The sequence below is a fragment of the Salvelinus alpinus genome, chromosome 14 (assembly GCF_045679555.1).
Source record: "Salvelinus alpinus chromosome 14, SLU_Salpinus.1, whole genome shotgun sequence".
NCBI classification, from domain to species: Eukaryota; Metazoa; Chordata; class Actinopteri; order Salmoniformes; family Salmonidae; genus Salvelinus; species Salvelinus alpinus.
This window is the reverse complement of record NC_092099.1, coordinates 2,793,542-2,814,723: the sequence shown is the minus strand read 5'-3', so window position 1 is coordinate 2,814,723 and position 21,182 is coordinate 2,793,542. Positions and strand designations below refer to the sequence as shown.

General features: G+C 43.6%; 1 protein-coding gene across 2 annotated transcripts in view; it reads right to left on the bottom strand.

Moving 5' to 3' along the window:
- The window catches only part of LOC139538304 (melanophilin-like), a 139,809-nt gene that overhangs the window by 51,212 nt on the left and 67,415 nt on the right, over positions 1 to 21,182 (bottom strand). The window contains exons 7-9 of one of the 2 annotated variants that reach the window (XM_071340171.1): positions 15,185 to 15,283; positions 10,036 to 10,207; positions 8,768 to 9,039 (exon numbers count right to left, since the gene is read on the bottom strand). In XM_071340171.1, coding sequence (XP_071196272.1) covers positions 8,768 to 9,039; positions 10,036 to 10,207; positions 15,185 to 15,283 — 543 coding nt within the window. The remainder of the gene's footprint in view (positions 1 to 8,767; positions 9,040 to 10,035; positions 10,208 to 15,184; positions 15,284 to 21,182) is intronic. The other variant, XM_071340172.1, reaches the window with a different exon arrangement.

The window sequence follows — 21,182 nt, the reverse complement described above, 5'->3', positions numbered from 1 at the left end:
ACGACTTTCCTAAATTGGAACCTTTGATTGTACGTTCCAAGGCGATTGAACTTATCCCAGAGGCTGCTCCAAGACGCCGCCGGCGGAGAAGACGTATTCGGAGTGGACTTTTAGTCCGACTCAGGAGGCGTGCACACCATCCACCGCTTCCGAGTATATTACTCGTTTATGTTCAGTCCCTGGACAATAAAGTTGACGAGCTCAGGGCGAGGAAGATCCTTCCAGAGAGGCCTCAGGGACAGTAACATGCTCTGTTTCACAGAATCATGGCTCTCTCCAGAAATACTGTCCCCATCCATACAGCCAGCAGGGTTTTCAATACATTGTGCGGATAGGGATAATGAACTCTCTGGGAAGAAGAAAGGCAGAGGTGTATGTTTCATGATTAACTACCCATGGTGTGATTGTGGTAACGTACAGAAACTCAAGTCCTTTTTGTTCAGCCGACCTAGAATACCTTGTGCAAACTGGAAACTTCATATCCTGAGGACGCATTTATTATAGCTGGAGACTTTAATAAAGTAAATCTGAGAAAAACGCTACCAAAATTCTATCAACACATTGCCTGCAGTACTCTCACTTCAAAAACTTCAAAAACACTCAACCGTTGTTACTCTCTGTTCCGGGATGGCTGCAAGGTCCTCCCCCGACCTCCCTTCGGCAAATCAGATCACGACTACATTTTGCCCCTCCCTTCCCATAGGCAGGAAGTACCCGTGCTAAGGTCTATTCAATGCTAGTCAAGACTGTTTTGATCTCGAGGACTGCGACATGTTCCCGGGTTGCCTCTGAGAATAACATGAACGTATACACTGACACGGTGACTTCAGTGTATAGTCGATGCTGTTCACACTGTGACGATTAAAACCTGACCAAAAACCGTAGATAGATGGCAGCATTGAAAGCCTGAACCACTGCATTTAACCACGGCAAGGTGACTGGGAATATGATTGAATACAAACAGTCTAATTATGCCCCCTGCAAGGCAATCAAACAGCCAAAATGTCAGCCAGTCAAAAGTTTGGACACAGCTACTCATTCCAGGGTTTTTCTTTATTTTCACTACTTTCTGCATTGTAAAATAATGGTGAAGACATCACATCTATGAAATAACACATATGGAATCATGTAGCAATCCAAAAAATGTTAAACAAATAAAAAATAATTCAAATTTTAGATTCTTAAAAGTAGCTACCCTTTGCCTTGATAAAGGCTTTGCACACTCTTCACATTCTCTCAACCAGCTTCATGAGGTAGTCAACAGGAATGCATTTCAATTAATAGGTGTGCCTTAAGATAATTTGTGGAATTTCTTTCCTTCTTAATGCTTTCTCCGCAGAGGAGTTACATGGAATATTGTCAAAAAGCCATACCACCCTCTCAGGCCCTAGAGCTTGAGAAGGGAGATATGGAGATTTGAAAGAAGAAAGAAGAGTGAGTTTTTGTTTTTGTCAATGTACTATTTTTTATTTGGGTGGATTAAGTTAGTTTCGTTATCACGTACGGATTTTATTTTTTACATTGTTTTGGTTTTTCAACCCGTCCAGTTGGTGGCGGCTATACATATTTTGGGGTTGTAGTCTGCCATAAAACCCACGCTGCTTTTTTGAAAGATATCACGTAGTAGAAATGCAAAAGTGTTGCTCTCCACTTTCTGGAGGCCTGAGTTTTGAAATCAGTGGAATGCTGATTGGACTTAGAGTATGATAGCTAAGGAGATGGAGACAATTCTGGTGTTTGATTGCAAATATGCAGAGGGAGTCAAAAAGAGAACACTGAAGGGATTGTATAAAACACCTGTCTCCGGATTACATCTTCAAACTTAGGGCAACCCTGGCATCCGTCACAGAGAGGGAGAAGCGTCCATCCAGGTATACGGGTAAGATAGTCTATCTAGCTACATTTTCAGATATTATACCTTTTAATTTAATCAGGTATTCATTTTCATTTCAAGTTAAAGTGTACTGTCAGCTAGCTGGCTATCGTTAGCTGGCTGGCTCGCTAGCTAATGTTACGTGTATGATCTGTGTAGTAATATTATTTGTATCTCAGAGCCATTTGCATTGCTAGTTATAGCTTAATATTAGCTAGCTAGCTAACATTGAACCTGGTTGGTTAGATACCTGCAGATTCATGCAGGGTAGTAATGTTATGAGTTGGGATTATGGTTCATTGTTTAGCTAGCTAACTAAATGTCTAAACAAAAGACTACACTATGCAAGTAAACATTTCAGTACACCTTCTGTATCCTGTGCATGTGACAAATAAACATCGATTTTATTTGATATAGTATGTGTTTACCAGAAAGGGGAATGTGAAAAACATGACCTGCACAAATGTCAAATTAGGATATAACATTAGGCCAATCTCCTTAAAGAGATGGGTGAGGCTAAGGCTTTAGAGGGTGTGAACGATGCTGAATGGGTGTGAAAGTAGAGCTCTCCAGTAGGTTTACCAAAACATTTTAGCAACCAGGAAACTATTCTAATTTTATCAAACAGGAAATGGCGTAGCAATTTCTCTATAGTACATCTAAGTAAAAGGTCTTCTGTTATTTGCGTTTCTTCTGCTCAGTTTTCTTGGGAAGTTGTGTCATTTCGCTCCAGTTCACACTGACAGTGTACCATCACTATCAGAAAACCCTGCAATGTCTGGTTCAATGGCAATGTCCTAGTTACCCACGTCAAGGATTTGATCATCATCTGATTCATTTTCAGTCTGAGAGTCAGCTCATCTTCCTCCAGAAAGAAGTAAATCACAACATTCTCAACAATCTCAACAATCAAGGCTAGCCAGGAAGAATCCTTTGTTAAACCTAGCTCGTAATAATGTATTTTTCATTCATATTTACAGATCACCTACGAGTTTGTTATTGAGGCACATGAAAGTACACATGTTTAATAAGGCATTTCTGCCACCCCCCCCCCCCCCCCCGGAATAAACATTGTTATGAAAAAATATCCTTTGAATTGGGAATGTCGGTTTTACGGACACTTGAGAGATCCAGACACATTTGTCAATAAAACAGATGAATGCAACTGTTTATGTCAAATTGTTTTGTGTTCTACTTGTAGCCCTGGTTGTACTGAAAACTTAATTGTGAGGCTAAATATAGGGGTTGGACATGCAGATAAATGAAAGTCAAATAAATGAAATGTCGATTTTTGCTGGAGTCTCGAGTCTGATCGGGTTAATCCCACTTTAACACAATAACATGTTAAGAAATCCAAGGGGGGGTGAAAATTTATGATAGGCACTGTAAAGGTCGGAGTCAGTAGTAACATATGAATATGATGCAATATCATCTTCTCCATATCTCCCTTCTAACAGCTGTGTCTCCTCTCCATCACTCCATGTGTCACACTGATGTTGTTCCCTGTGTTAGTGGGGACCCTGGGTGAATGCTTGCATGAGAATCTCAACGCAACAAGGCTCAAGGATCACTTCCCGTCTATGTTACAGAACCAACATCCACTCTAAGCACAAGAGTTCAACGATTATGCAAGATAAGACACTCAGGTTGTGTTTACACAGGCAGTCCAAATCGGATCTTTTGCCCAATTATTGACTCGAGCTGATCTGATTGGTCAATAGACCATTTAGTGGAAAAATATCAAAATTGGTCTGCCTGTGTAAACACAGCCTTACATACACTTACCCTGGCAAGACGGTTGGTTTCAATGGATGGTTAACTATTCATTATAGACATCCTTGATTCCAAGATGGCGTAGCAGTCGGACGTGTGTTTTGTCTTGTCCCGTGTAAATAATCGTTTTCCTCGTTTTTTCCGTTTATATTTTAATCTCACTTTCCATCTACGGACTGAATATACTCTCCTGCAACCCCCAACACCCAATGTGGTACGGATCTGCTATTTTTATACTTTAGAACCGGAACCCCCATCAGAAGCTAGCCAGCTAACTAACTACTAGCTAGTTATCAGTTAGTCACTGCTAGTGGTCTTTACCGTTAACTCGGACACCAGCCAGCCTCAGCTTGGTCAATACATTCCAGTCTGCACAGCGCGATATCAACCCAGAGAATATCGGACTGCTTTTTCTCTACCAAATCTCCAGATTACTACCGCAAGCTCTGGACCTTTACACCGGATCAGATAGCTAGCTGCAATCTGAGTGGCTACCCCTGGCTAACGTCTCTGTCCCGAAGCAAGCAACAGTTAGCCTTGAGCTAGCCTCGAGCTAGGCCAATCTCCCGGCTAGCCGAAGAGGTCCTCCGGCTAATTCTTGTGCTACAATACATATTTTGCCAATTGGCCTGGACCTTTTTTTGCCGACACAGAGCCCTGCCAATCCATCACAACTGGTCTGCCGACATAATCGTCCGAGGCTAGCTAGCTGCAAACCGTGTGACTATTGGCTTACGTCGATCCCGGAGCAAACTCAAATCATTCCGGAGCTAGCCAGCTGAGGAGTTCCATCAGCCATTCCTGGGCTACAGTCACCTATCCGGACCCGTTTTTTTTGTTTTGTTGTTGCTGCAGATACGGAGCACCACCGGGCCTTCACGACTGACTGCCGACGTTATCTGCCCGAGGGAGTTATCCAACTGGCACCTCCGTCCCGACGTTACCTGAACGCTCATCTGGGGCCCGCTAACCGTTAGCTGTCTTATCGGCTGCTATCTGAATAAGTATATCGGACAATTATTATTATTATTTAGTTATTTTATTTTTTTCTTGGGTCACTATATCTATTTTGCCAATTTGGATTGATCCCCTCTACCACACGGAACCCCACTAACCTACCGACGGAAACGCACGAGGTATCTACAAATAGACTTCCATACTATGCTATTTTGCTACCGATAGCCATCTACCCGGCCAGCTGTCTGGATCGCCGTGACCCCAACCAACCTCTACTCACTGGACCCTTATTGATCACTCGATTAAGCATGCCTCTCCTTAATGTAAATATGCCTTGTCCATTGCTGTTCTGGTTAGTGTTTATTGGCTTATTTCACTGTAGAGCCTCTAGCCCTGCTCACTATACCATATCCAACCTCACAGTTCCACCACCCACATATGCGATGACATCACCTGGTTTCAATGATGTTTCTAGAGACAATATCTCTCTCATCATCACTCAATACCTAGGTTTACCTCCACTGTATTCACATCCTACCATACCTTTGTCTGTACATTATTCCTTTAAGCTATTTTATCGCCCCCAGAAACTTCCTTTTACTCTCTGCTCTAGAAGTTCTAGACGACCAATTCTCATAGCTTTTAGCCGTACCCTTATCCTACTCCTCCTCTGTTCCTCTGGTGATGTAGAGGTGAATCCAGGCCCTGCAGTACCTAGCTCCACTCCTATTCCCCAGGCGCTCTCTTTTGATGACTTCTGTAACCGTAATAGCCTTGGCTTCATGCATGTTAACATTAGAAGCCTCCTCCCTAAGTTTGTTTTGTTCACTGCTTTATCACACTCTGCCAACCCGGATGTTTTAGCCGTGTCTGAATCCTGGCTTAGAAAGACCACCAAAAATTCAGACATTTTCATCCCCAACTACAAGATTTTCAGACAAGATAGAACGGCCAAAGGGGGCGGTGTTGCAATCTATTGCAAAGATTGCCTGCAGAGTTCTGTTGTACTATCCAGGTCTGTTCCCAAACAATTTGAACTTCTACTTTTAAAAATCCACCTCTCTAAAAACAAGTCTCTCACCGTTGCCGCCTGCTATAGACCACCCTCTGCCCCCAGCTGTGCTCTGGACACTATATGTGAACTGATTGCCCCCATCTATCTTCAGAGCTCGTGCTGCTAGGCGACCTAAATTTTAACATGCTTAACACCCCAGCCACCCTACAATCTAAGCTTGATGCCCTCAATCTCACACAAATTATCAATGAACCTACCAGGTACCACCCCAATTCCGTAAACACGGGTACCCTCATAGATATCATCCTAACAAACTTGCCCTCCAAATACACCTCTGCTGTTTTCAACCAAGATCTCAGCGATCACTGCCTCATTGCCTGCATCCGTAATGGGTCAGCGGTCAAACGACCTCCACTCATCACTGTCAAACGCTCCCTGAAACACTTCAGCGAGCAGGCCTTTCTAATCGACCTGGCCGAGGTATCCTGGAAGGATATTGATCTCATCCCGTCAGTAGAGGATGCCTGGACATTTTTTAAAAATGCCTTCCTCACCATCTTGAATAAGCATGCCCCATTCAAGAAATTTAGAACCAGGAACAGATATAGCCCTTGGTTCTCTCCTGACCTGACTGCCCTTAACCAACAGAAAAACATCCTATGGCGTTCTGCATTAGCATCGAACAGCCCCCGTGATATGCAACTTTTCAGGGAAGCTAGAAACCAGTATACACAGGCAGTTAGAAAAGCCAAGGCTAGCTTTTTCAAGCAGAAATTTGCTTCCTGCAACACAAATTCAAAAAAGTTCTGGGACACTGTAAAGTCCATGGAGAATAAGAACACCTCCTCCCAGCTTCCAACTGCTCTGAAGATAGGAAACACTGTCACCACCGACAAATCCACTATAATTGAGAATTTCAATAAGCATTTTTCTACGGCTGGCCATGCTTTCCACCTGGCTACCCCTACCCCGGACAACAGCACTGCCCTCCCCTCTGCTACTCGCCCAAGCCTTCCCCATTTCTCTTTCTCCCAAATACAGTCAGCTGATGTTCTAAAAGAGCTGCAAAATCTGGACCCTTACAAATCAGCCGGGCTAGATAATCTGGACCCTTTCTTTCTAAAACTATCTGCTGAAATTGTTGCCACCCCTATTACTAGCCTTTTCAACCTCTCTTTCGTGTCGTCTGAGATTCCCAAAGATTGGAAAGCAGCTGCGGTTATCCCCCTCTTCAAAGGGGGGGACACTCTTGACCCTAACAGCTATAGACCTATATCTATCCTACCCTGCCTTTCTAAGGTCTTCGAAAGCCAAGTCAACAAACAGATTACCGACCATTTCGAATCCCACCATACCTTCTCCGCTATGCAATCTGGTTTCAGAGCTGGTCATGGGTGCACCTCAGCCACGCTCAAGGTCATAAACGATATCTTAACCGCCATCGATAGGAAACAATACTGTGCAGCCGTATTCATTGACCTGGCCAAGGCTTTTGACTCTGTCAATCACCACATCCTCATCGGCAGACTCGACAGCCTTGGTTTCCTTAATGATTGCCTCGCCTGGTTCACCAACTACTTCTCTGATCGAGTTCAGTGTGTCAAATCGGAGGGTCTGTTGTCCGGGCCTCTGGCAGTCTCCATGGGGGTGCCACAGGGTTCAATTCTTGGACCGACTCTCTTCTCTGTATACATCAATGATGTCGCTCTTGCTGCTGGTGATTCTCTGATCCACCTCTACGCAGACGACACTATTCTGTATACTTCTGGCCCTTCTTTTGACACTGTGTTAACAACCCTCCAGGCGAGCTTCAATGCCATACAACTCTCCTTCCGTGGCCTCCAATTGCTCTTAAATACAAGTAAAACTAAATGCATGCTCTTCAACCGATCGCTGCCTGCACCTGCCCGCCTGTCCAACATCACTACTCTGGACGGCTCTGACTTAGAATATGTGGACAACTACAAATACCTAGGTGTCTGGTTAGACTGTAAACTCTCCTTCCAGACTCACATCAAACATCTCCAATCCAAAGTTAAATCTAGAATTGGCTTCCTATTCCGCAACAAAGCATCCTTCACTCATGCTGCCAAACATACCCTTGTAAAACTGACCATCCTACCAATCCTCGACTTCGGTGATGTCATTTACAAAATAGCCTCCAAAACCCTACTCAATAAATTGGATGCAGTCTATCACAGTGCCATCCGTTTTGTCACCAAAGCCCCATATACTACCCACCACTGCGACCTGTACACTCTCGTTGGCTGGCCCTCGCTTCATACTCGTCGCCAAACCCACTGGTTCCAGGTCATCTACAAGACCCTGCTAGGTAAAGTCCCCCCTTATCTCAGCTCGCTGGTCACCATAGCAACACCTACCTGTAGCACGCGCTCCAGCAGGTTTATCTCTCTGGTCACCCCCAAAACCAATTCTTCCTTTGGCCGCCTCTCCTTCCAGTTCTCTGCTGCCAATGACTGGAACGAACTACAAAAATCTCTGAAACTGGAAACACTTATCTCCCTCACTAGCTTTAAGCACCAGCTGTCAGAGCAGCTCATAGATTACTGCACCTGTACATAGCCCATCTATAATTTAGCCCAAACAACTACCTCTTTACCTACTGTATTTATTTATTTATTTTGCTCCTTTGCACCCCATTATTTCTGTCTCTACTTTGCGCTTTCTTCCACTGCAAACCAACCATTCCAGTGTTTTTAGTTTTTATTTTACTTGCTGTGTTGTATTTACTTCGCCACCATGGCCTTTTTATATTTTTATTTATTTATACATATATTTGTTTGCCTTCACCTCCCTTATCTCACCTCACTTGCTCACATTGTATATAGACTTATTTTTTTCATTTTTTTTTTCACTGTATCATTGACTATATGTTTGTTTTACTCCATGTGTAACTATGTGTTGTTGTATGTGTCGAACTGCTTTGCTTTATCTTGGCCAGGTCGCAATTGTAAATGAGAACGTGTTCTCAATTTGCCTACCTGGTTAAATAAAGGTTAAATAAATAAATAAAATAAATAAAAATCCTGCAAACCTAGTTGGAGTCCCATGGTGTTTGTGAGTGTGTCATTTCCAATGTCCTATACATCTGGCGGAGCGGAGCCCCTTAGTGTGTCTGTGTCCTTTACCTGTGGCGGTGCCCCGTGGTTGAGGCTTTCCTGTGAGGAGAAGTGGCTGTGACTACGTCGGCGCGACGGCAGACGCTGGTACTGGCGCTGGTACTCTTCCTCTTCCTCCGAGTCCTCCAGGCCATACAGTTGTCCGCTGCTGCGGAGGTGCCCGTTGTTGGCACTGCCACCCGAAGACTGGCTCATCCTGGACAAGGATCGTGCCCGCATCATCCAGTTCTCTGGGTATGGCACCTCGTCTGACCGGATAGAGAGGTCATAGACGGGGGGGCCTACGGAATCCATGTTCGTGTGGGAAAGAGCAAGAGATGTTGTACCTAGTGTAATAACGTGTACCTTTTGGGTGATCAGTTATATTCTACTTCTAGCAGAGTGCATTCTTGCCAGAGTGCATTCTTGGTTCAAATAGTATTGGAGTACTGGAATATCATATTGAGTGCCAGATAGGTTGGATTTGCACTTTTGGGACAAGTCCATTTTGCTCCAGGAAAACTCAATCAAGCACAGCAAGGGTTGCAAAGCTACCAGTAATTTCTCAAAGTAATCTATGGCAATCTATTGTAACTTTGGTAATTTGCACTTGAATAACCTTAAAAAAAATGTATTTATATATAGTATTCATTTTTTATATCTATGTTCATATTGTCCATGAGTTTTGGTTCAAGAGAAAATAGCCTAATTAATTAAAAAATCATCTAATAAACAATGGCATTGTTTTCAACGAGATGCATCTCTTCAATTTATTGACTTTTTTCACAACTGCCACCAGTTTGCCGCCAAAACATTTACAACAAAAACATATTGAAGTTGTAAAAAAAAGAATTCATGCTGAAACCATAATATTAAACACCAATGGTGTTCACTAAATTGATGGTATATATTTAGGATAATGTTTTACAGCTTTGTCATTCTATTTTTTTATTTAAAAATCATCAAATTGTATGATTTTATATATTTTACGTGGCCACACAGAGGGCCAGAGATAATCAGACGTGATAATCTGAAGTACCCGAAAATACCACTAGATGTCATCTGTTAAAATGAATTTTAAAAACTTGAACGTTATCAAAGTCCTGGTAGTGTAATGGTAAACTTAAAAAGTTACAGTAATATACCCTCCCTTTGCAACCCTAAGAACAGCTAAGGCATTTAGGCTTGACCCTTGGCTACATTGTATGTATGTACTTTGTGTCCTAATATCAATGAGCACATGCATTAATATATACAATAGAATAAGAATATGTTTATGTTAGTGGTGTAGTCCTCACCGAAGCGGGCCGGCTTGTCCAGCAGACTCATCCGGCGGCTGTGGAGGACCTCCGTGTTGAACTCGGGGTCTCTCTCACCCTGCTCCTCCAGGATCTGCTGGAACATGCAGGCCATGTCGGCCTCGGCTGTCAGGGACTCCCGTGTGCCGCCCTCCAGACTGCTCTGTGGACTCTGGAGACATCACCACCACCATGTCAGTACTTCTCTAGGCAAGATTATTTTAGAAAACATTTGTTTTTCACTAATGTTTGTCATCGTGCCATTGTGGTGTTTTGAGCCCGGCTGTGATAATTCTACCAGAGTTCTACCAGAGTTTCACTGCGATTCTGCTAGTGGCATGCGTCTATCAAAAATGATGCAGTGACCAAAGACTATCAGGGGGATTTTCTGGCTGAATTGTTGGGAAATCCATTTCGAAGACAGCTCTGAAGTGATGTATTAACCTAATGTTAGCTAGCCTAGCTGGGTAAATTAGTTAGCTAACTTAACATCCTGTATTAAACTCTGAAAGCCATCAGCTAAATCAAATAGCTATCTTTTGGTATACACAGTCAATCAATTTAGCTTATGCCATGATACTGGTAACTTAGTCATTGCTAGCCTGTTAGCTACCTTCAGCAGAGTAAACATGTTTGTTTGTTCGTTCTATCTTTGACTGACATTAGCTAACGTAAGATAGCTAATGTTACTCTTATTTGGTATCTCAATTTGGTTGCCAACTATTCCACCCTTGTTTGGAAAACACTCAATTACAAAAAAGAATATTTTTTTTGATATAGCTAACTCACTCTGTGTGTTGGTAGCGATGATGAATGTGTTTAAATCATCTATGGTTGGTTCTCAGCCAGTCTCAGCTGGCTAGCAATCTTGCTGCTAATTTAGTGACGCTAGTTAGCTAACAGCAAGCTGCCAATATTGAAATGTCCATGTTAGATATGCTTAGCTAGCCAGTCTAATAGAAATCAATACAATTAGTGGGGTGGCTAAATTGTGTATGGTTCTGTACTCTGTTGTAGGTGGTACAGAATCTAATTCCACCAAAATGCGCTTCTAACCCCTAGTTCTGCACAAGGTTAAGGTAAGTTAGAGAAAATATTTATAAGCTAACGGCTAAAATAGCTGAATTTACAGTACGCATGGTATAAACAGAAATTGGGTAGTGTTTGTATGGTTTGTGTTTGTTATGGGGTAAAAGGTGGTCAGAGGTAGCCTGAGACCTTCCAGACCATGTAATCAATTTAGTCTACCCCTCTTCTCTTTTTACCTTTTCTTTTTGTAAAAATCACGTTATCTGGAGTCATTCCACAGTGCCCTGCTAAAAAATACCCCAAAGCGGGGGCATTTTGGGAACACGAGCATGAGGGAGCGGACACACCTTGCAGTTATCAAGGGGCACTGAAAGGTATAAAATGAAGACTACAATAGTAATGTCACAACCACCTCATTCTTCTGTCTGCAGATTCTCAAAACACAGCACAAAGACATGTCTACAAAATTCCCCTGCAAAGGGCTACTATTGCCAAGAATGATCTGTCAAAGTAAATGGGCTGGGGGAGGTTTACAGAGAGTACTTTGAGATGAGGAAGGGGTTTTGGTTGTGCAGGGTTGTGCTTAGACAGTAAATGGGTTGTTGTGTCTTCATACTGTGTAAGAACTGCCTTTCTAAGACCTTCCTTAGCCCCCGCCCCAGCCCATTCACTTTGATGACTGATCTTTCCTGTCAAAAGCAGCTCCCAATGTCTCCTCATTATCCTTAAACAATAAGATAGTCGGTCCCATTCGGTTGACACCTTTACCAACAAAAGTGTTTTGCTCTATGTCCCTTCCACAAAAAGAGTAAAGTGCTAAAACCACAACCATGTCTTTCCAGGACTCGTACAGTACCAGCACATTTTCTGCAAGAGGTCTAAACAGTTGGTGGTTAAGAAGCCCAACACCACTTTCGTCAGTCTTATACAGCTGGCCGTTCACTGCAGAAAGGACAAGCCCATCGCCATAAGCCCAAAGAGTCCAGCCCACCATGCCGAACACAATTGCCAGTGTACCGAAGCCGGATAAAGGACTTTGGCTGTGTTTACACAGGCAGCCCAATTCTGATATTTTTTCCCCTAATTGGTCTTTTGACCAATCAGTAGGGCTGTCCCCAACAAAAATAAATCTTGGTTGACCGAGAGTCGTCTTATTTTGATTGGTCAACATTTTCAAACATGTATTTTTCCACATTTGTTATGAAATAAATCAAATATACTGTATGTAGGCTACTTTGCCTGATACTTTAAGCACTGCAATTATAAATAAAGACACAAATTACTAAAGAGGGAGCCAGAGATCATTATAACCTAACCAGAAGAAATACATCTGTTCCCGACCCCCCCTCCCACTGCCAGATGCTGCTGGCCTTCACAGATTATGCCATTAAGAGAAGTTAAATCGACATACATTTCATTCTGAGATTTATGGTATTACCGGCTTAGTACACAAGGGGGTGCCAAAAACTAAAAATACCTTTGGGCATCTGTTTACAGAATGCTAACCAAATTAGAACAAGTAATATAGAATTTCAATGGAGGCTGCTATCTAAATATGCTAATGAGCGCAAACGAAAATAAACTATTTACAAAGACAGGTAATCTAGCGCATACAGTTGGACATATATAGGTAAGAGTTACCGAATGTCATTTTTGATGAATTTGGACACTGACAAGCGAATGTAAACGAAAGACATTGTGCAAATTAAGAAAGTTTTGAAGCACGCTTGTCTGCTCTGAAATAGCATGTGTACACTCTGTGTCTGTCTGGAGTCCCTAGGGAAATGGGCCTGCCTGCTCTGCTTCAAGTAGATGGGGGAGGAGTAGACAGGCTGAGAAAGGAGAGGAGAAAAAAAGGCAAGCAAATCAAAAGATGTCAGTGGCAGCTGTACAGATAACTAATTCAAAAGGCTTTGACTTCTCAAACACAGCAGAAAGCTTACACAATATGATGCCCCGTCACCTTATTCAGTCAGTAAATTACTTAGATAACTAGCAAGTTAGACTTAGGAGTTGTGTTAATGCATAATTCTTCATTTTTCACACAGGAAAAAAATTAAAACGCGTAAGAAATCCATTACTGCGCTTTGTAAACGCTGACCTAAAATGCTTCTTATTGTAATTTCTGCTCTGCATCAGACTAACTTTGTGCATCTGTTGCATTTCTCCCCACTTGGATGAGAATTCACGAATGGGCATTCTATCAGCAGACAGCGTGTAGCTTTTTTCTCTTGTACTTGGTAGGCCTACTTTTTTTCCCTCGGTGTAGCCAGCCTACTTTTGTCTGGTAAAATTCCAGATGAACTTTAAACAAAATATTAGGACATGCAGCTGGCTACATTACTTCTATGATAAACAGAAATATGATGGCCATGCTTTGTTTTTGCAAGCTCAATTAGGCTACATGTGTGGCTGCCAGCCAAATAGCTTTGCACTTCTGTTGTCATTTAATGAAAATGAAGTTATTTTCTGCCGAATGTGTTGCACTAATGTATTTTCTGTGAAGGAACACTATGGTTGCACAATCACTCTATTGAAGCAAAAAAAACACGGCTGACTTTCAATATAAAACATGTCCCCTGTCAATACACAGCTGGACTCACCCGCTCCCGCTTTCACCCTTTGTGCTATTTACAAACATATGACTGGTTCAATTGTTCTGGGGAATTATGGTAAGCTTCATAATGTAAAATAATGTGACAGGTGAAATGAAGAATGTGATCTGCTTTATCTCCTAATGTATTGCACAAGTTGACACCAGGTATTTACTTAAAAAGTAGCTACAAATACAACAACATATTGAAAAACTTCAAATCAAATATTTTCATGTTATTGAAAAACCATCCCCTGGCTATTTCAAATACCCAGGTATATAGGCCCTGAAAATTGTCAGACTCCAGCCACCCTAGTCATAGACTGTTCTCTCTGCTACCACACGGCAAGCGGTACCGGAGCGCTAAGTCTAGGTCCAAGAGACTTCTAAACAGCTTCTACCCCCAAGCCTACTGAACATCTAGTCAAATGGCTACCCAGACTATTCACATTGCCCCCTCCCCTCTCCACACCACTGCCACTCTCTGTTGTCATCTATGCATAATCACTTTAATTAACTCTACCTACATGTACATACTACCTCAACTAACCGGTACCCCCGTACATTGATTCTGTACCAGCACCCTGTATATATTCTTATTTTTTACTGCTCCTCTTTAATTACTTGTTACTTTTATCTTTTGTTCTTATCCGTATTTTTTGAAACTGCATTGTCGGTTAGGGGCTCATAAGTAAGTATTTCACTGTAAGGTCTACACCGGTTGTATTCGGCGCATGTGACTAATAACATTTGATTTGATATATACGGTACACCGCCCAAGCCTATTAACAACAGTTACAATAACTAATTGACAATAAACTAGAGCAGTCGGGATATTGTACCTTCTTACAATCCCATGTATTTACAAAGTGCGGACCCGTTGCTCACAAAAATGCCATGTTAGCCCTAGCACATGAAGTCAAGTCGTTTAGATAGGTCTGGAGATATTTTGAGCCTCCCCTAGGGTATCTGGCTGGTACAATGTGATTGTTTTATTGAATCAAGATCAAATGTGTTCCAGACTTGATAGCGCAACTCCACATCCACAGTTAAGAATTATTGTCCACTTTGAAAGCGAAACCAGGGGAACCATGCTGACTAGACTGCATGAATAAAACAATAGATATAGAAATATGGCCAATTTTAATATAGTTAGTGGATTAAAGTGAATGCCAAGAAAGACACTACTGTGTGTGTGTGTGTTTGGTTTTATTATCCTTGTGGGGACCAGAAGCCCTCACAAGGATAGTAAAACAAGTCAAATTCAGACAAGTGGGGACAAAAAAAGGCTATTTTAGGCATAGGGATTAGGTTTAGGGTTACAATTAGTGTTAGGGTTAGGGAAAATAGGATTTTTAATGGGAATCAATTGTTTGGTCCCCACAAGGATAGTAAAACAAACATGTGTGTCTGTGTGTGTATTTACGTATGCATGGTGTGGTTGTATGGGTGTACCTTTTCATTTTTACAAGCAAGGGCTAAGAGAGAGTCTAAGGGAGACAGAGGACTTTCTCTTCCAGACAGTACCTGACAGGATTCTTGTCGAGACAGAGAGTGGGTGGAGTAGTTAAGGTCCAGACCGAAATCGACGGGGTGCACAGTGAGCAGTCGTTTGGTCGTTTTCATCTTCAGGAGAGTAGAGATAAAGACATCATCACACATAGAACCAGGAGAGCGGAGAGGAGACGGGGAGGACACCAAAGATGGGTGAAGGCGGTGAGAAGTGGCAACTCTCCACTAATAAGAACTACTGAGACACACTCCCTCAAGAGCTCTGGAGGGGACCAGAGCTCTTGAGGGAGCTCAAGATAGAGAACCTTATACCTGGAATACAACCTTTCCTCTTAATGTATACCCTGGTGGGGTTAGCATTGGTCCAATAAGCATTACCATGCTGACATGTTCTTTCAGGAAGATTATCCTTTTACTGAATGTGACAACAGATGTTTGTACTTCTTTCCAATACTGTATGAGTCAATAAGGAATGCACATGTGGCTCAGTTGGTAGAACACAGCACTTGCAATGCCAAGGACATGGGTTTGATAAAAGTGTTTGCTAAATGACGGATATTATGCAGGCCATGCAAATGCATCATTCCCATGGCTTTGGGTGGGCTGCCATGCGTTGAATGACAATGAAGGATGACGTTCCCTGAGTAAATATCACTATATGATGGAAATGTCACCATAAGTTTGTTGCCGTGGTCATTTATGGGAGATGGTGTCACATTTTCTTTTTTGGAATAACAAAGGATCACCATATGCTAAACTGAGGCTCTTGAAGGTGGGATTTGAGTTGTTTCAGAAATTAACAGTACTTAAGCAGAAAAAAGCATTGCACCCAACTACACTGGCTCATGTCTCCCTGAGTCATTCAAATTACTTGTTCCGCTTACACCACTTGAGGGTGCTCTCCCTCTCTATCTTTCCCAAGGTAACCAAAGCAGGAAATGCTGGTAAGATCATGCTAAAGTTGTGGTCATAAACATGAAAACAGAAGTATTCACTATCACTTCAATTGCAACAACAAAATTAGGTTTAAATCATAGGCTACATGGATATGGACTAGCAAGTGTCTTCACTGACATTTTCAACCTTTCCCTGTCCGAGTCTGTAATACCAATATGTTTTAAGCAGACCACCATATTGCCTGTGCCCAAGAACACTAAGGTAACCTGCCTAAATGACTACCGACCCGTAGCACTCAAGTCTGTCGCCATGCAGTGCTTTGAAATGCTGGTCATGGCTCACATCAACACCATCATCCCAGAAACCCTAGACCCACTCCAATGTGCATACCGCCCCAACAGATCCACAGATGATGCCGTCTCTATTGCACTCCACACTGCCCTTTCCCACCTGGATAGAAGGAACACCTATGTGAGAATGCTATTCATTGACTACAGCTCAGCGTTAAACACCATAGTGCCCTCAAAGCTCATCAATAAGCTAAGGACCCTGGGACTAAACACTTCACTCTGCAACTGGATCGTGAACTTCCTGACGGCTGCCACCAGGTGGTAAGGGTAGGTAGCAATACATCCGCCACACTGATCCTCAACACAGGGGCCCCTCAGGGGGGCGTGCTCAGCCCCCTCCTGTACTCCTTGTTCACTCATGACTGCACGGCCAGGCACGACTCCAACACCATCATTAATTTTAGCAGTCAGACGTCTTTGTCTTGTCGCGTCCCGTGTATATATATTTTTTCTAACCTCAATATCAACATACTCTCCTGCAACCCGCCTCACCCAATGTGGTATGGATCTGCTATTTTTTATACTTTAGAATGGGAACCCCCAACAGAAGCTAGCCAGCTAACTAGCTACTCGTCAGTTAGCCATTGCTAGCGGTCATCAGCTAACCTCAGCCCGGACAACTCCTGTCAGTCTGCACAGCGCGATTCAACCCAGAGCATATCGGACTGCTTTTTCTCAACCACATCTCCACACCTCTGGATTCCTACCGCAAGCTCTGAACCTTTTCACCTGGATCATCGCAGCTAGCTAGCTACTCCTGGCTAACGTCTCTGTCCCGAAGCAAGCACCAGTTAGCTTGGAGCTAGCCTCGTGCTAGGCCCATCTCCCAGCTAGCTGAAGAGGTCCATCAGCCAATTTCTTGGGCTACAATACCTATTTTGCCAATTGGCCTGGACCCTTTTACTGCCTACACGAAGCCCTGCCGATCCATTACAACTGGTCTGCCGACGTAACCGTCCGAGGGGGCTTCAACAGACTCTTCTGTCACGACGTCCCCTAGGCCCGGCACGCTAGCTGTCTGAATCGCCGTGTCTCCAGCTCGCCTAGCTACTCACTGGACCCTATGATCACTCGGCTATGCATGCCTCTCCCTAATGTCAACATGCCTTGTCCATTGCTGTTTTGGTTAGTGATTATTGTCTTATTTCACTGTAGAGCTTCCAGCCCTGCTCAATATGCCTCAGGTAGACCTTTAGTTCCACCTCCCACACATGTGGGGATCTCACCTGGTTTAAATGGTGTCTTTAGAGACAAAACCTCTCTCATCGTCACTCAATGCCTAGGTTTACCTCCACTGTATTCACATCCTACCAGACCCTTATTTGTACATTATGCCTTGTATCTATTCCTCCACGCCCAGAAACCTGCTCCTTTTACTCTCTGTTCCGAACGCACTAGACGACCAGTTCTTATAGCCTATCACCGTACCCTTATCCTACTCCTCCTCTGTTCCTTTGGTGATGTAGAGGTTAATCCAGGCCCTGCAGCGCCTAGCTCCACTCCCATTCCCCAGGCACTCTCATTTGTTGACTTCTGTAATCGTAAAAGCCTTGGTTTCATGCATGTTAACATTAGAAGCCTCCTACCTAAATGTGTTTTATTCTCACTGCTTTTGCACACTCTGCCAACCCGGATGTCCTAGCCGTGTCTGAATCCTGGCTCAGGAAGGCCACAAAAATCCTGAAATTTCCATCCCTAACTATAAAATTTTCCAACAAGATAGAACTGCCAAAGGGGGCGGAGTTGCAATCTACTGCAGAGATAGCCAGCAGAGTTCTGTCATAGTATCCAGATCTGTGCCCAAACAATTCAAGCTTCTACTTTTAAAAATCCACCTTTCCCGCTTGTTATAGACCACCTTCAGCCCCCAGCTGTGCAATGGACACCATATGTGAATTGATTGCCCCCCATCTATCTTCAGATCTCGTACTATTAGGTGACCTAAACTGGGACATGCTTAACACCCTGGCCGTCCTACAATCTAAGCTAGATGCCCTCAATCTCACACAAATTATCAATGAACCTACCAGGTACAACCCCAAATCCGTAAACACGGGCACCCTCATAGATATCATCCTGACCAACCTGCCCTCTAAATACACCTCTGATGTCTTCAACCAGGATCTCAGCGATCACTACCTCATTGCCTGCGCCCGTAATGGGTCTGCGGTAAAACGACCACCCCTCATCACTGTCAAACGCTCCCTAAAACACTTCAGCGAGCAGGCCTTTCTAATCGACCTGGCACGGGAATCCTGGAAGGATATTAACCGCATTCCGTCAGTAGAGGATGCCTAGTTATTCTTTAAAAGTGCCTTCCTCACCATCTTAGATAAGCATGCCCCATTCAAAAAATGTAGAACCAGGAACAAATATAGCCCTTGGTTCACTCCAGACTTGACTGCCCTTGACCAGCATAAAAACATCCTGTGGCGTACTAGCATCGAATAGCCCCCACGATATGCAACTTTTCAGGGAAGTTAGGAACCTATATACACAGGCAGTTAGGAAAGCGAAGGCTAGCTTTATCAAACAGAAATTTGCATCCTGTAGCTTAAACCCCAAAAAGTTCTGGGACACTGTAAAGTCCATGGAGAATAAGAGCACCTCCTCCCAGCTGCCCACTGCACTGAGGCTAGGAAACACTGTCACCACCGATAAATCCACGATAATTGAGAATTTCAATCAGCATTTTTCTATGGCTGGCCATGCCTTCCACCTGGCTACCCCTACCCCGGTCAACAGCTCTGCACCCCCCACAGCAACTTGCCCAAACCTCCCCCATTTCTCCTTCACCCAAATCCAAATAGCTGATGTTCTGAAAGAGCTGCAAAATCTGGACCCCTACAAATCAGCTGGGCCAGACAATCTGGACCCACTCTTTCTAAAATTATCCGCCGCAATTGTTGCAACCCCTATTACTAGCCTGTTCAACCTCTCTTTCTTATCGTCTGAGATCCCCAAAGATTGGAAAGCTGCCGCGGTCATCCCCCTCTTCAAAGGGGGAGACACTCTAGACCCAAACTCTATACCCAAACTATATCTATCCTACGCTGCCTTTCTAACATCGTCGAAAGCCAAGTTAAACAGATCACCGACCATTTCTATTCCCACCGTACCTTCTCCGCTATGCCATCTGGTTTCCGAGCTGGTCATGGGTGCACCTCAGCCACGCTCAAGGTACTAAACGATATCATAACCACCATCGATAAAAGACAATACTGTGCAGCCATATTCATTGACCTTGCCAAGGCTTTCGACTCTGTCAATCACCACATTCTTATTGGCAGACTCAACAGCCTTGATTTCTCAAATGACTGCCTCGCCTGGTTCACCTTCTCAGTTCAGTGTGTCAAATCGGAGGGCCTGTTGTCCGAACCTCTGGCAGTCTCTATGGGGTGCTACAGGGTTCAATTCTCGGTCTGACTCTATTCTCTGTATACATCAATGATGTCGCTCTTGCTGCTGGTGTTTCTCTGATCCACCTCCAGGCAGACGACACCATTCTGTATACTTCTGGCCCTTCTTTGGACACTGTGTTAACTAACCTCCAGACGAGCTTCAATGCCATACAACTCTCCTTTCGTGGCCTCTAACTGCACTTAAATGCAAGTAAAACTAAATGCATGCTCTTCAACCGATCGCTGCCTGCACCTGCCCGCCCGTCCAGCATCACTACTCTGGACGGTTCTGAGACTTAGAATATGTGGACAACTACAAATACCTAGGTGTCTGGTTAGACTGTAAACTCTCCTTCCAGACTCACATTAAGCATCTCCAATTCAAAATTCAAATCTAGAAATGGCTTTCTTTTTCGCAAACAAAGCATCCTTCACTCATGCTGCCAAACATACCCTCGTAAAACTGACCATCCTACCGAACCTTGACTTCGGCGATGTCATTTACAAGATAGCCTCCAACACTCTACTCAGCAAATTGGATGCAGTCTATCACAGTGCCATCCGTTTTGTCACCAAAGCCTCATATACTACCCGCCACTGCGACCTGTTTGCTCTCATTGGCTGGCCCTCACTTCATATTCGTCGCCAAACCCACTGGCTCCAGGTCATCTATAGGTCTTTGCTAGGTAAAGCCCCGCCTTATCTCAGCTCACTGGTCACCATAGCAGCACCCACCCCCGTAGCACACGCTCCAGCAGGTATATTTCACTGGTCAACCCCAAAGCCAATTCCTCCTTTGGCCGCCTTTCCTTCCAGTTCTCTGCTGCCAATGACTGGAACGAATAGTAAAAATCACTGAAGCTGGAGACTCCTATCTCCCTCACTAACTTTAAGCATCAGCTGTCAGAGCAGCTTACAGATCATTGCACCTGTACATAGCCTACCTGTAAATAGCCAATCCAACTACCTCATCCCAATATTGTTATTTACCTATTTTTGCTCCTTTGCACCCCAGTATCTCTACCTGCACATTCATCTTCTGCACATCTATCACTCCAGTGTTTAATTGCTAAATTGTAATTACCTCGCCACTACGGCCTATTTATTGACTTTTCTATTGTGTTATTGACTGTACGTTTGTTTATTCCATGTGTAACTCTGTGTTGTAGTTTGTGTCGCACTGCTTTGCTTTATCTTGGCCAGGTCGCAGTTGTAAATGAGAACTTGTTCTCAACTGGCCTACCTGGTTAAATAAAGGTTAAATATTTTTTTTAATAAAAATTTAATTTGCCGATGACTCAACAGTGGTAGGCCTGATCATCGACAACAACAAGACAGCCTATAGGGAGGAGGTCAGAGACCTGG